The sequence below is a fragment of the Neomonachus schauinslandi genome, chromosome 3, assembly GCF_002201575.2.
Source record: "Neomonachus schauinslandi chromosome 3, ASM220157v2, whole genome shotgun sequence".
Lineage (NCBI taxonomy): Eukaryota > Metazoa > Chordata > Mammalia > Carnivora > Phocidae > Neomonachus > Neomonachus schauinslandi.
In genome coordinates, this window is record NC_058405.1 from 10,451,680 (window position 1) to 10,466,930 (window position 15,251).

The 15,251-nt window shown below is 46.3% G+C and overlaps 1 protein-coding gene across 3 annotated transcripts in view; it reads left to right on the forward strand.

Moving 5' to 3' along the window:
* The window catches only part of NALCN (sodium leak channel, non-selective), a 295,723-nt gene extending 284,887 nt beyond the window's left edge, over positions 1-10,836 (forward strand). For 2 of the 3 annotated variants that reach the window (XM_021695962.1, XM_021695964.1), the window contains 6 exons: positions 125-240; positions 2,076-2,233; positions 5,574-5,724; positions 7,498-7,647; positions 9,366-9,483; positions 10,002-10,195. In XM_021695962.1, coding sequence (XP_021551637.1) covers positions 125-240; positions 2,076-2,233; positions 5,574-5,724; positions 7,498-7,647; positions 9,366-9,483; positions 10,002-10,195 — 887 coding nt within the window. Of the gene's footprint in view, positions 1-124; positions 241-2,075; positions 2,234-5,573; positions 5,725-7,497; positions 7,648-9,365; positions 9,484-10,001 lie in introns of all 3 variants that reach the window. The other variant, XM_021695963.1, reaches the window with a different exon arrangement.
* Positions 10,837-15,251: the final 4,415 nt, after the last annotated feature.

Below are 15,251 nucleotides of genomic sequence, written 5' to 3' on the forward strand. Positions count from 1 at the left end.
AAAAATTTGGCTTATAATGTAGGGGATAAAATTCATTATTTATAATAGATGTTTTACTCTTTCTAAAAAATGACACATTAGCCTAATTATCTAACTTCTCCACTTTGCTTCTTTCTTTTCTTAGCCATCATTGTGGAGAATTTCTCCTTGTTTTATTCCACGGAGGAGGACCAGCTTCTAAGTTATAATGATCTTCGCCACTTTCAAATCATATGGAATATGGTGGATGATAAACGAGAGGTAGGAAAGGGGGCTGCTTCTTCATGCCCACCCCAAAGAGACTCATTGCTCTCCCTCGACGATTTAACTGGTCTTTTTGTCACCGGGGGATACCTACTGAATTTGGAATGGCCATTGGTGAATTGTAATGGAGAAAGCCTCCATTGACTGTTCAGCAGAATATGCTGGGAGGGGAGAGGGACAGAGTGGTCCCCCTCATGTCCTGTCCAACCATGGACGTCCTCTTCTTTGGACATTCAGAAAGTTACCAAGGAAGGGAAACCAAGGAAGCTCTGAAGAAACCAGCCCTGGGCTGGGGGCAGGAGAAGGGGTGAAGTTCAATTCACCAGAAGGATGATGTAACACAGAGCCACGGGCAGCCACCAACTGCAATCTTAATTAGTTATTGAGTGGTTTCTGAAAGTTATTATTTTTAATTTTTTGGGGACTTATTATTTGAATGCTTTCATCATAAAGCTTACTCAAGATTTCCTAGAATTAGCCAAAGTAGCAGTACCTTCTTCTGCTGCTCCTCTTCTTCCTCTTTCTTCATCCTAGCAGACACTCGGGTGCTAGGGATGAGCACAATGGAAAGGCCCCCATGCTCGCAGAGCTTCTGTTCTAATAAAAAGTGAAACAATAATTGTAATTATTATTATTACCTCAAGAAGCTATAAGTACTTTGCAGAAAGTAATAGAGTAGAGATGGGTTGGACTGGGGGGCAGGCCACTTTAGTGGGGTGGTCATGATGGTCTGGCTGTTAGACCCAACCTCTGAAAACCAAGGAGAGTTCAACTGTGGGAAAATCTGGAGGGAAGATCCAAAAATCATTGCAGGAAGAGTTCCCAGAGGGCGTGAAGACCAAGGAGCCAGAACAGGCTGAGGAAAGGAGCATGCCAAGCTAGGCCTGCATGGCAATGCCCGGTTTCCCCTCCCCTCTGCCCCCCTCTCCCTGACGCCCCCCAGTTCTCCAGGACCAGGCTCAGGGGGCTTTCTCTGAGACAGTGGCCATCTGGCCTAGCTCTCCCCTCTCCCCTCGATCCACCTGCAGCTCCAAGATGGCTGCCTGCAGGAACCTGCTTTCCTTGGACATACACGGCAATGATGGCGCCACTGGCCACAGGTCAAGGTGTCAGTAACTGACAGGAATTCATGGGTTGCCCCTGCCCCTGCCTCTTGCCCAGGGCCTGAATTCACAGACGCTAGGTGGTATTGCCTGTGAGGGAGCAACATGTGTTCGATTTTCAGAGGGAGCTGCTCTGACCAGGTTCTCTTGTATGTAATTGTTCTAATTATGGAGAAGACCTGAATGGGAGTGATGATTCCCTAGAAGAACCACTTAGAATAAGTGTTTAGAAGTTTGTGGCATCCGGGCGAAGTGAAGAGGAGGATCGTGTACATGGGAATGTTCTGCTTTTTTGTGATAACACATTACCAACCCACTCAGCATGTGTTTTCGAGAAACAGATGAGCAGGGGCTGAGTCAGTGAAATAGGCGGGAGAAGAGGAGGCTGGCAAAGCAAGGGCTGAGGCCAGGGAGGCAGAGGGCCTGCTTGGTACCCTGCTAGGCTCCCAGGGCTGCCAGGTTCTGAGATCCCACAGACCCGGGGATGCTCCAGCAGAAAACTCCAAGGGCTCAGCTTTCAGTGTGGTGCTCCTCTCAGGCACACACCCTCACCCAGCCTCCGGGGAGGCCAACAACTTCCTTGCTACCTATCTTTTGAGAAAAAAATCTGGTGTTCTGGGTGGTTTTTGTTTTTTGTTGTTTTTTTTTTTTTTTTCTGTGAAAACAGAATTCCAAGTGAATCATTACGGCCTGAAGATGATTTACCAGTCACTGTGTTCTGCCCGCCAGGGGGTGATTCCGACTTTCCGGGTAAAGTTCCTGCTGAGGCTGCTGCGGGGGAGGCTGGAGGTGGATCTGGACAAAGACAAGCTCCTGTTTAAGCACATGTGCTACGAAATGGAGAGGCTGCATAATGGTGGTGACGTCACTTTCCATGACGTCCTCAGGTACGAAGGGGTCTTCCCAACTGCGTGTCACAGAGCTGACCCGGGTCCAGAACCTGAAGCATGCCGTTCAAGGCCTCGTGAAACACAACCAATAAGGAGGTTCATAAGCCAAGATGCCACACCCCCTGAGGTGATGAGGCGAGGCCGCCCTGCTCGGGCTCTGAGTGGCCTTGTCGCTGTCCTATAAGGACCATGTCTGAGTGAGGGCCTCACACAGGAGCAGGGAGAAGCAGTGGTCTGATGTCCCCAGAACTGCCCCTGACTGACTGGGGAGCTCCTGACGGGGAGAGGTAAGGGGCCTTGGGGAGAGTGGCCGCCTCTCGTTTTGTGAGGAAGGATCTGGTCCCGGAGAGTCATGAGACTTGCTCAGTGACGCAGCCTCAGTGGTCAAGCTGGGGCTAATGGGCAGATCTTCTCACTCGTGAGGCTGCTCTGTGATGGTTGCCCCTGCTTGGATGGCAAACCACATTTTCCATTCCATGAGCACCCAGACAGGACCAAGGGAACAAAATACCATAAACTCAGTGGTTTAAACAAGTGTATTGTTTCATAGTCCTGGAGGCTAGAAGTTTGAATTCAAGGGCCCGGCAGGGCTGGTTCCTTCTGAGGCTGCGAGGGGGAATCTGTTCCAGTTTCTGGGGTTTTGCCCGCCATCTTTGTAGAAACATCACCCCGATCTCTGCCTCCATCTTCGTGTGTGGGTCTCCCCATGTGCACGCGTGTGTGTGTGTGTGTGTATCCAAGTCTTCCCTTTTATAAGGACACCATTCATATTAGATTAGGGACCCATCCCATTCTGATATGACCTCATCTTAACTAATTACATCTGCAGTGACCTATTTCCAAATACGATCACATTTTGAGGTACTGGAGGTTATGACTCCAACATCTAATTTTTTAGGGGGAAAACAATTCAATCCATAATAGCTTTTTAAACAGGAATCCATGCATAAAATCCTGAGGTCCATGGACTTGGAAATAATCACATCTTTATTTTCATGAATCACTCCCTGAAATGCAGCATTTTCTTCAGTGATGAATGCAGGCAACAAACCACAGCCATGTTAACAATACGTGCGTCTTTGTCACCAGCAGAAATCACAGATATTTTCAGAGCACGTCAGTGACGTGGCTGATAGCTTAGATATCCTTTACACTCACCAGCACTTCTAAGTTATAATGGTCATTTGACCTCAGCTAGATGTTAATATTTAAAGCAATAATAAAGAAGCATTTATGTTACTATGTCACCATCTTGTTAAACATTTTCTAAAATTAATTTTATTTCTTTTTTTATCGACGTAGAGTTGACACAATATTACACTGGTTCCAGGTGTACAATACAGTGACTCAACAACTCTGTATGTTATGCTATGCTCACCGCAAGAGTAGGCAACACCAGTCACCAAGCAACACCATTACAGCATCATTGGCTATATTCCCTATGCTGTACTTTTCATCCCGGTGACTTATTCATTCCAACACCAGAAACCTGTGCCTCCCACATCCCCTTTGTCCATCCCCCCAGCCCCCTCACTGCCGGCAACCACCAGTTTGCTCTCTGTATTTATGGGTCTGCCTCTGCTTTGTTTGTTTCATTTTTTAGATTCCACATGTAAGTGAAATCACATGGTATCTGTCTTTCTCTGTCTGGTTTATTTCACTTAGCATAATACCCTCTAGGTCCATTCACGTTGTCACAAATAGTAAGATCTCATTCTTTTTTTATGGCTGAGAAATATTCCAGTGTATATATACTACATCTTCTTTATCCATTCTGTCATCACCTTTTTAAAGAAGATATGAGAACTGTATTTCAGTAGAGTTGGTTTCCTTTGTAATCATATGTATTTTATTTTATGCATTTAAAAGTTCTTCTAGGAAAAGTCCCATAGGCTCCACTCTCAAAGAGGCCCACCCACGGGAAAAGTCAAGGCCCTCCTCTAGCAGCAGCTGTTTTCATCAGGCTGCACGGACCTGGCAGGTCAAGTGTTGGGTGTGGTGGCTCACATTCAGCAGCATCAGGTGGACAGAAATACACTTGTGGCTGAAATTTGAAAAAAAGATCAGAACAGGAAGGACCTGGGAGAAGTTCTTGCAAGTTAATTGTTTTACTTCCCGCTATTCACTTCTCCCAAGAGCAAGCTAAAGGGCAGAAAAAGAGGCACAAAATACATGTGATTAGCAAAGGATGCCGTCTCTCTCAGAATGTCACCAAGTCGTTCCTCCTGGTGACAAATATTTTTAGGCTGAAAGCGAAGCACGGAGACAGACCGCTGTCATGAGCAATTATCATTCAGCCTCTCTGGAAGCCAGTGAGGCATCTGATGAAGTGGATCCAGGCGAAGCCAATGGGGGCATCCCTTGCCCCTCCCTGTCCCTATAGCTCAGTAAATGATGAAAACAGTTCGGCAGTGACGAGATTCTGGATGAGGCAGGGACGAGAGGAAGAGCAAACACGTTTCCTTCCTCCGTGGTGGGAAGAGCCTTAGCAAAGAGAAGGTCCCGGTGCTGCCCGGGGAGGCCTCCTGAGCACCTCCATGTGACTGAGATCTTACTATTTGTGACACACCTCTGCTGTGACGTGGGCCACGGAGGTGCCACTGAGCTCACAGACAGGCAGGCGGGGGCTGAGTGCTAACCTGGGGTCGGGTGGGGGCACCAGGGAGCGCCAAGCTGCAGAAAGGGCTGCATTCCCCTTTGTCTGTGGACCTCTCAGCCTGGGTACAGTATGAGTGTCTCACTGCCCCGGGGCCCTGAGGAAGCAACCCGTGGGCTGTGTTGGCTTCATCTGCCACTGCCTGGAGCTGTTGTGCCAAGGTCATAATGGGAGCGACTTCGCATCCACCAAAATGAATGAGGAGGATCCAGGGGCACAAAGAGATCAATAGAGAGGGAACTGGGGGGAGGGGAGGGAGCAGGAAGCATGACCTTTGGCCAAGCCTGTTACCCATCCCCACCTGGACCTGAATGTGACCAAATGTGACCAACGTGTAGAGAGAGCACTCTTCCTTCTAAGGGGGAATGTTCCAGAGCCTGAAGCAGCTGACAATGTAGATGAGGGCCCAGCCTGGATCTTTTGTTTTACAAGCACTTACAGGGCACTGACTCCTGTAAACACCTCGCAAGTATTAACTCAGTCCTTTAATAAGGTGGGTATCATGAGTGTCCCCGTCTTACAGAGGAGGTGACATAACTAGCCCATGTCCCCCAGCAAGTCCGGTGGCACAGGGACACTACCGTGGTTGGACTGAGTGATGTGCTCTCTGGAGTTTGAGATATCCACCGGTCAGAGTCCCCGGGGAGTCAGACCTGGACTGCTCTCCTGTCCCCCCACCAGCATGCTGTCCTACCGGTCGGTCGACATCCGGAAGAGTCTGCAGCTGGAAGAGCTGCTGGCCAGGGAACAGCTGGAGTACACTATCGAGGAGGAGGTGGCCAAGCAGACCATCCGCATGTGGCTGAAAAAGTGCTTAAAGCGCATCCGAGCTGTGAGTGACCTGGAAGTGTCTGGGGTTTTGTTTCCTCCTCTCAAAGGAGGAAGAAGAGGGAGAAAAGAGCAGAGCTTTGGGGATGGGGTAGGGTGCCTGGGGGGCTCAGTCAGTTAAGCGTCTGCCTTCGGCTCAGGTCATGATCTCATGGTCCTGGGATCAAGTTCCGCGTCGGGCTCCCTGCTCCGGGAAGTCTGCTTGAGACTCTCTCTCTCCCTCTGCCCCTCCCCCCATGCTCTCTTTCTCTCTCTCAATTAAATAAAATCTTTAAAAAAGAAGAGAAAAGAGTTTCATGAGCAACAGGATGAGATCCTCCTGTGATTAGCCTTGTGGCCCTTCAACTATGTCAGCTTCATCCCCCTGTGATGGCCACATGATGATTCGCGCCTTAGCTCCAGTCCAGACCCAGCTGTGCCCTCTTAAGCAGGGTTCATAAGACATTCCCATTGAATCACATTTTTATAATAGAACATGAATGTTTAAAAAGCAGTTTACTGAGGAGCGCCTGGGTGGCTCAGTCGGTTACGTGTCTGACTCTTGATTTTGGCTTAGGTCACGATCTCAGGGTCATGAGATCGAGCCACACATTGGGCTCCATGCTGGCCATGGGGCCTGCTTAAGAGTCTCTTCTCTCTCTCTCTCTCTCCCTCTTCCCACCTCCCCCCCCCACCCCCGCTTGGTGCTCTCTCTCCTTAGGAGAAAAAAAAGGCAGTTTATTGCTATTAATATATTTGTGATTTCCATTTATCAAACTCAGCTGTTCAAAATGCCCAAAATCTCTACATGTTGTGTGGCAACTGAATTTACAAAACTACTTTTAAATTGTTTCTAACAATCCCACCATATCGTTGATAATATTGTTTGGTCTTTAACAAAGGCCACCTCTCCTGGGAGTTTAATGATCTGTCTGCTGCCTTCAGAATTACAAGCTTATAAGATTCTCTGACTCATAAATCAATGAACACATTCTATGTTGACATACATCGTGTTTACAATAGGCATTTCTACTAGATAATTACTTTTATGAATGTTTTTGACTTACCCTTCACAGAGGAAAAAAATCAAATTAATCACCAAATATTTATATTTAACAGATTTTTTAAATCCTGTTTCTCAGAACAACACCAGCTGCAGGAAATATGTCTTTCTATTGGAGGAGAAAGGGTCCCCAGAGAAACGAAACAGCCCAACCTCCTACAGCAAAGCCTCAGCCATGGCTGACCCGTCCTAGCCCTGCTCACTCTAGCGATCCAACCTGCCCCCCACAGGCCCCAAGAGGGCACGGGAAGCTGGATGAGCACCAGACTGGGCTCCCGAGTGTGTGCCCAAACAGACTGGCCTGCTCCTATCCAAGAACCAAGGCAAGAGCGAGGGTTTCACTCATCCACCCAAGGCTCTCTGCTTCTAACGACCCAGAGGAAAAGGGTGGTCACTATTGGCTTAATGAGCACAGAGCAAAATAAGAAGGGAAAAAAGAGAACACCTACATTAGCGATTCAAAAATTCTATTTTAAGTACAACACAAGCTGTATCAATGGACATACTTGTTCCCATTGTTATGCAAATGAGCATGGGTTGGGGAGTCTCTAAGCCCTCCTTCACAGCAGTGTGATAGGGAAATTAGTTAAGCATCCTTATTTGGAAGTTCTGAAGAGGTCACCAAGCATACAGGTTCTTTGGGGAGGAGAGAAGAAAATATGATTTGAATGGTGGGGGACGGGGGGACGTTGGGCTGATTTTTCTGTTACCGAGAGAATAATCATATTTCCATAGAAACAGCAGCAGTCCTGCAGCATCATCCACAGCCTGAGAGAGAGCCAACAGCAGGAGCTGAGCCGGTTCCTGAATCCCCCCAGTATCGAGACCACCCAGCCCAGTGAGGACATGAACGCTAACAGTCAGGATAATAATATGCAACCTGAGGTACTGTATGAGGCGTCCTTCCTCCAAGGGTATTAGGTGCATTTTTAAAAATAAAAAATAATTTGGTGCCGTTCACATAGCCATTTCAAACAAGGTGACAGTATTTCTAATTGGAAGTTTGTTAAGTTAAAAACAACTGGAACATGTTGATCCAGACTGGATCTTTGCAACTCGGAATCCCTTTGGGGTTGTTTCAAAAGATTCTGATTCTGAATTGTATGAATACAAAAAAAAAAAAAAAGTGAATGCCCTGAACTCACTAGTTCTGTCGATTTTTGTCTAAAGAGTTAACACTGCATCTCTCTGGGCTTAATTGGAGTCCAGCGATATTACACGAAGAATGTGGTTTGCCGGAAACTCTGCCCTAAATACGTTCTTCTACCAAGTCATAGGAACTTGCAGTAGAATCAGTGGAAATGTTTGTAGCTGGCCACCAACCTCCTTAAATAATCAGACTCATTAAGGATTTGTCCTTCCTTAGTTGGGCATCGGAAGAGCATATGGAATTCAGGAGGATTAGCCCGAGGACCTTTTTACTAGGGCGTAGCTTATTTCCATTTCCAGACGCAATGTCCATGTCCATACAAATGCGCAGAGAGGCTCGGGCACCCTGGAGAGCCTTGCACGGTGACCAACAGTGGGCAGGAAGTCCTGCCCTTCATGAGGGCGCAGTCGTGGACCGGCTGGAGTTGATCCAGCTTCCTGAGATGAGCTCCCTGGCAGGGTCGGGCTTCGTGGTGTGCAGAGACACAGCCCATACAGCTCCGCGGTAAATACTGAAGCCTGAGGCTCGGCGGCCCGGTGGAATGCTCCAAGGGGACCTCTTGTTCCACAGCCCACTTTGGAGTGGATCTCATGTTGTTGGCTCCCAACACGTAGGCATCATCTGCCACTGACCCCAGGGAGTCGTGCAGGGACAGTCAGCAAAGGCGGAGGGGCGAAAGGATGGGGGGGAGGTGAACATAGAGGCTTCTACAGTGGTCCTGCCACCTGTCTGCAGTGAGGATGGGCGGAGCAGGGGTAAGACCGGGCCAGCCAGCCAGGCAGGGCTGATGAGGCTAGCAAAGCGATGATTACAGAGCTCTAAAAAAGGAAAGAAAAAAAAAGCCCATGAGGTAACAAAAGAACCAAGAGGAGATACTGAAGAGATGTGAAGACCGAGACACTGATAGGAGAGGGGAAGGTGACGGTGCACCACAGAGTGTAAAAGATGTGGAGAGTCTCAGCCTTTCTCTCTGAATTAGTCTTAACTGGTATAAGCTTCGTTCAGCTCTGGGCTGCTGTGGAATTTTATCTGCGGGGAGCGCTAGGACTGATCTCCAGGTTGGCAAGAATATACTTCCGCCAAACCAGGCAGTCCCTGCTGCCCCCCTTCCTTCCTGGTCTGTGGCGACACCCCCCCCCCCCGCCAGGTGCTGGTGGGAGGGGGGGCGGAGCTGTGGGAGTGGGGAAACCCTGGAGGGCTGCCCAGAGGAGGCGCTACCTAGAGAATTGCACCCCGTCTCTTCACGTGCAGCAGTGACTCTGACTTTTCTGGACTCTCTGAACCCATTTTGTCTTCTCCCTTCCCATTGTGCACTCTGCGGCTGCAGTACTGTTTTCCTATGGCGCTTTTTTCCTTTCTTACCATAAAATGAGAGTCCAGACCAGTGCAGAGGCCAGAAGGGGAGCAGAGCGGTCAGAAAGAGCCCTGACTGCCTCACTCTCGCCCCGTGCAGACCAGCAGCCAGCAGCAGCTCCTGAGCCCTACGCTGTCGGACAGAGGGGGAAGCCGGCAGGACGCCACAGACCCCGGGAAACCCCAAAGGAAGTTCGGGCAGTGGCGGCTGCCCTCAGGTGTGTGCCCCGGGTCCTTTCTCCCTTGACTCAGTGTCTACACTCGGTGGGCTTTGGGTCTCGGATTTCAAGTTCAGGTCTGCCTCTCCAGTTCCTTAGATTCCTCTCACTACTGCTTACACTATCTGTCCTTTTCCTTTGTTTTTATATTCTTTCTTTGTATATAGTAACGAACACCTACTCTCCCATATTTCTATGACACTTATATTTGCCCAGATTGGAACATTTAGTGATTTTTTGGTTAATTTTTTTGTGATTATCTCAAAGTGCGGTGGTGGGCGGGTAGCGTGTTTTCGAATGGTATTACTAGTTGCCCGTGAACAGAATTTTCAAGTCCATGCATATAAAGTTTATGAATATAAAGAACCGAGAGCTAGGAGGGGTTCATACTTACCATTTATGGGGGGCGTATTTAGCAGGACTGTTGTTACTGCTGGGGAGATCTCCGCTTTTCGGGAATGGCTTGCACAGGGGTGAACAGCTCCGCGTTGCTCATAGGACTCTTGTCAATTCCACAGCACCCAAACCAATAAGCCACTCAGTGTCTTCGGTCAACTTACGATTTGCAGGGCGCACAACAATGAAGTCTGTAGTGTGCAAAATGAACCCCATGACCGACACCGCGTCGTGCGGTTCCGAGGTTAAGAAGTGGTGGACCCGGCAGCTGACGGTGGAGAGCGACGAAAGTGGCGATGACCTTCTGGATATTTAGGCGGACGCAGCGCCGAGCAGGATCTCATGGGGAACACTGTTTTCCGACATTGTCCTCCTACGGTCTAACATCCGCTAGTGAGCAGTCCCAACTTGAGACGTCATTTAATTCCACCTTGTCACGAGATTTTTTTTCTTTAAGTGGATTTTTGTCCTGCCATAGGGGGGCGTAAATACTTGGTCTGTGGTAGTTGTGCATATAAGGGGTTGTTACCGTGTGTTCAAGAAAATTCGCATAATGGTAGTATTCGTAATATTGCCCAACACTAGATGTAGATCATTCAAACATTTCGTATATCCTGTCTATGAAAACTAAGGTGTATCTCCATATATGCTCGTGTGCAGTATTACCAGCCCCTGAAAGAGTGCTAAGCCCAAAGCGGCTGATATTCATGCTACAGAAGCTACAGCTTTAGTTCCTGTTTTTCCCACTTCCACTAGAAATACTGCCCTTGGGAAAATTTATTATTTATGATTGATCTGAAAAGGTCAGCACTGAGCTCATACGAAAATGATAGTAGTTTTACAAACTACAGATTCTGAATTTTTAAACGTATATTCTTTTTCTCATGTTATTCTTAAAAATATGCACAAGATATCTAGAGGTCAGACCAAGTCAATTTCTGGCCTCAGTCACTCTGATGAAACCATTGCCTGCTTCCTCGAGAATTGTGTTTACAGGGACCAGGCAAAGAAATTGGCCCAAGGAGCCAACTGGTTTAAAACAAACATGTACATAGATCGCTGGAGGGACTTGCTTACATTAAAGATGTTGAGTTTCTTTCTAAGGCTTTTAATAGCTAAGTTTAGCAAAAAGAGTAAAACTACATGATTCAGCTTATTAAAGAAATCTTCAGGTGTGTCATGTTATCACTGGTTTCATTTCCTACCCAGGGTGTGTCCGATTTGCCATAAAGTCGGCAAAGATATCATGAGTTGATCCCAACACGCCAGTTCCATGTTCAATTCAAAATGACTCCCTGCTACCAGACTCTTCTATGAAAATAATGGCAACTTTGTAAAATCCTGCTTGGAACTCACAGTTTAGGGACCCCACAACTCAGCTGTATTTGTTTCACGCACCATGTGCTCTGGGAAAATTAAAATGCGACGGGATTACGAAGTACCTGGGCCTCTTATACTGGGTCAACCAAGTAGAAGTGCATCTGGGCCCTTAACTGCATTATTTTTGATTGGAGATTTGCTGTTTCGATGATTTCTTTTAACAGAGTGATGATCTCCGAGTCCTTTGACACCCCAGGTTGCTTTATGATCTCTTTTTCTCTATTTAACGTTCTTAAAATAGCCGAATCCTTTCTGTATAACAAACGTAACATTGTGGTGCCATCTATTGTTCGTAGGATTAATTGTGACTCAAGGATAATGGGTAATTAAAGTCAGTGCTGCCAAAAGGATTTTATTTGGTTTTATGTTCAGCTGGAGTTTACTTTTTGTACATAAGCAAATCAAATAAATATTGACTTTGTAAAAGAATTTACTCTGAGTTGGTCATTTCTAAACCCTTTCTCGTGTGTGGAAGGAGGGAAGGGGGCTTTGGGGGCGGGATCATTAGGAATCAGGCACTTTGCAAACTCTGTATTTGAATATTCTGCCTATAATTAGTTGGCAAAAGCTCTGTCCCTGATCTTCATTTCAGTTCAGTTCCTAAGCCAGAATGTTCCTTTCACATGTGTGCCCATAAGGCTGAGTGAATACCTTCCAAACCCACAATAATACAGAAAAGGATCTTACATGGCCCGGGCATGAGCCTTGTACTCGTGCTGCCTGAAAACGAAATTTTATTTTTTGGCTCATTATACTTGAGTAAAACAGCTTCATTCTCAAAAAACTGCTGAGTCCTTCCTACAGCGTCTGTTAACTGGTGTTCAGCGGGACATCGTTGTTGTTCATTCTGCAGTGAAGCAAAGGGCCAAAGAGCAATGCATTTGAAGTCACAGCACCCTACATTGAAGCACCCTTCAATTCAGTGAGACAGCCAAACAATTCCTGTGGGACTCATCTCTGCTCTTTCCTGAAGCCAGCAGAACGCACAGCAAGCCGAGAAGGTAGATTTTTCATCAACATATAAAGAGTCCAGTTACGCAGATGGGAAAACTTCGGCCACAACATTCCCTGGTCCTTAGGGAGCCAGACACTGATAGTAATCCTCCATCATGCCACCCACGGCCTTTAATTAAAGGACGCTGTTGGTTCCAAGCACACCAGAAAGCATAAGGGGCAGAATAGTTGACCCAGAGCCCCCAGCGGGACCAGACCACACATGCATCGCACATATGGCAATTCAAGGGGGCTCACAGGGAACGGGGATGGAGAGAACGGCCGGACTGATGCTATTCACTCTATTCTCCGTGGTCGACTGAGAGCAGCACCCATCTTCAGCGACGGTCCAAGCTGAATAAGATAAGGGCATGTAGAAGAAAAACCAGTTATAAAGCCTTAAGCAAAAGCATTTTCAAAGCCAGATGACTGATGTGTTTGCTTGCTTCTTTGTAGGAACGGGCAGACTATAGATAAGTGGCTTCAATTGGTTGCTTGGCAGCGGTGCTCTTTCTCAAACAGGGTCCTTCAAAAGTTCCCACGATATTAACCAAGCTAAAGCAGGCATCCCTAATTGAAATGGGGATGAAGATGAGAACCCCAGTCACATGGTCTCTTTTCACCTTCTGAGATTGATTGAATTGTGCCCCCCGCCCCTCCAAAAGAGAGACATTGAAATCCTAACACCCGGTACCTGTGAATGTGCTCTTTGGGGGGGAAGAGTCTGCAGATGTAATGCGTTAAGGTGAGGTCATACTAGAGGAGGTAGACCCGTAATCCAATATGACTGGTGTCCTTTTAAGAAGAGAAAGTCACACAGGGAGGAGAATGCCCCGTGAAGACACAACACAGAGGGAAGACGGGCATGTGAAGACAAGAGGCAGAGCCTGGAGTGATGCTGACACAAGCCAAGGAATGTCTAGGGCTGCAAGAAACTGCAAGAGGTGACTAAGGATCCTCCCCTAGAGGCGTTGGAGGGAGCATGGCCCTGCCAACAGCTTGATTTTGGATTTCTAGCCTCCAGAACTGGAACTGAGATGATAAATTTTGGTCGTTGTAAGCCACCCAGTTTGTAGCATTTTGTTACAGCAGCCTTAGAAAAGTAATACACCCCCAAACCCACACCAGCCCCCAAAGATGGCCTGAACCATCCCAGTGCTCCAAAGAACCTAGTTGGAAAAACACTAGTACAGATCAAAGATCCTGAGTTTGTAGTTCGACAGATGTTTCAAGCCCTGGATTTACTGGTTACTCCTTGTTTAATCTCTGATGAGTTTCATACCCTATCAGGGCCAAAATTTAGCTTCTTGCTTTTAAAAAAAGGCAAGAGAGGGGCGCCTGGGTGGCTCAGTCAGTTAAGCGTCTGCCTTCGGCTCAGGTCGTGATCCCAGGGTCTTGGGATCAAGCCCCACATCAAGCTCTCTGCTCAGCGGGGAGTCTGCTTCTCTCTCTCTCTCTCTACCTGCCACTCCCTCTGCTTATGCTCTCTCTCTCTCCAAATAAATAAATAAAAATCTTTTTTAAAAAGTCAGGAGAGATGAATTTATTCACTTAAAAATAGAAGCACCCGTATGATTCCAGCATTACCACTTCTGGGTACATATCCAAAAGAAATGAATGCAGAGTCTCAAAGAGATATTTTTACAGCCCTGTTTATGGCAGCATTGTTCACAATAGCCAAGAGGGAAAGCACCCAAATATCCATCTTTGGGTGGATGGATTAAAAAAAAATGTACGTGCATATGATGGAATATTACTCAGTCTTAAAAAGGAAGGGAATTCTACTATAGGTAACGATAGGATGAACCTTGAGGACATCATGCTAAATGAAATAAGCCAGTCACAAAAAGACAAATACTGTAAGATTCCCCTTATATGAGGTACCAAGGGTAGTAAAACTCATAGAAACAGCAAGTAGAATGGTGATTGCCAAGGGCTGGGGGACGGAAATTGTGCAATGGGTAGAGAATTGCAGTTTTGCAAGATGAAAAAGTTCTGGAGATTGTTTACATAGCAGTGTGAATATACTTAACACTATTAAAATTTACACTTAAAAATGGTTAAAATGGTAAATTTTGTTATATGCATTTTATCAGAAATAAAAATTAAACAAAATTTTTAATATATCCTGTCATCTGATCCCAAAAGCTAAATGACCAAATTGAAATAGCAAAACAATTCCAATGCCACACTTAAATTATGCTTCCATGTCTGCTTGCTTTCTGTATTTGAGCAGTATGCCTGGTTTAAATTTAATATTTTATATTAAATTTATATCCCCAATGCTGCATGTCATTCATTCAATTAAAAAATCTGCCTGTAGTATGCCTAGTAAATATCTGAATCCCATTTGAACATTTGGAGGACTGGCCTCGCTGGCCATTGAATTAAGCTATGGATGGTTTGTTAGAGGCAGATTTGAAGTGGTTTCTTGTTCTCCCTTTGTGGGCAGTGATTCAATGTCAATGTCAATTTTAAGGCTTGGTTACAGAACCAACTTACCTACAAGAGGAATTATGTAGCTTCATTGTGTTCCTTTCACAAATGGGTATCTACCACTCCATTTCCTCTACGATGTGGATAGTGACCCCAAATCACACTAAGTGGAACCACCTGTTTGGATGCATCATTCCTTCTAGTGTTCCCAGTGCCTGACTGCCACTGAGATGTTTAGCATTTAAATGAAAGCAAACCCAACTGTAGGGACAGAAATGGGTGAAGGTCCATGGGTTCTCTGCAAATAAATACATATAAAAAATGGTACTTTTACATTCCAAGTCATGTCAAAACCATCTAAAATAATAAATCAGCCACTTGACCAAGGGCTGCCAGGAATAGCAGAGTAACAATTTCCAGAAAAGTCTTCTTTAGTGAAGATCACAATGAAGAGAGTTGTACCCATAAATTATAGCCAAGAAAGTTAGCTTTTTGATTTGAATTATTGGCATATTCTTAGGCAGTCTTTTTTTTATTATTATGTTCAGTTAGTCACCATATAG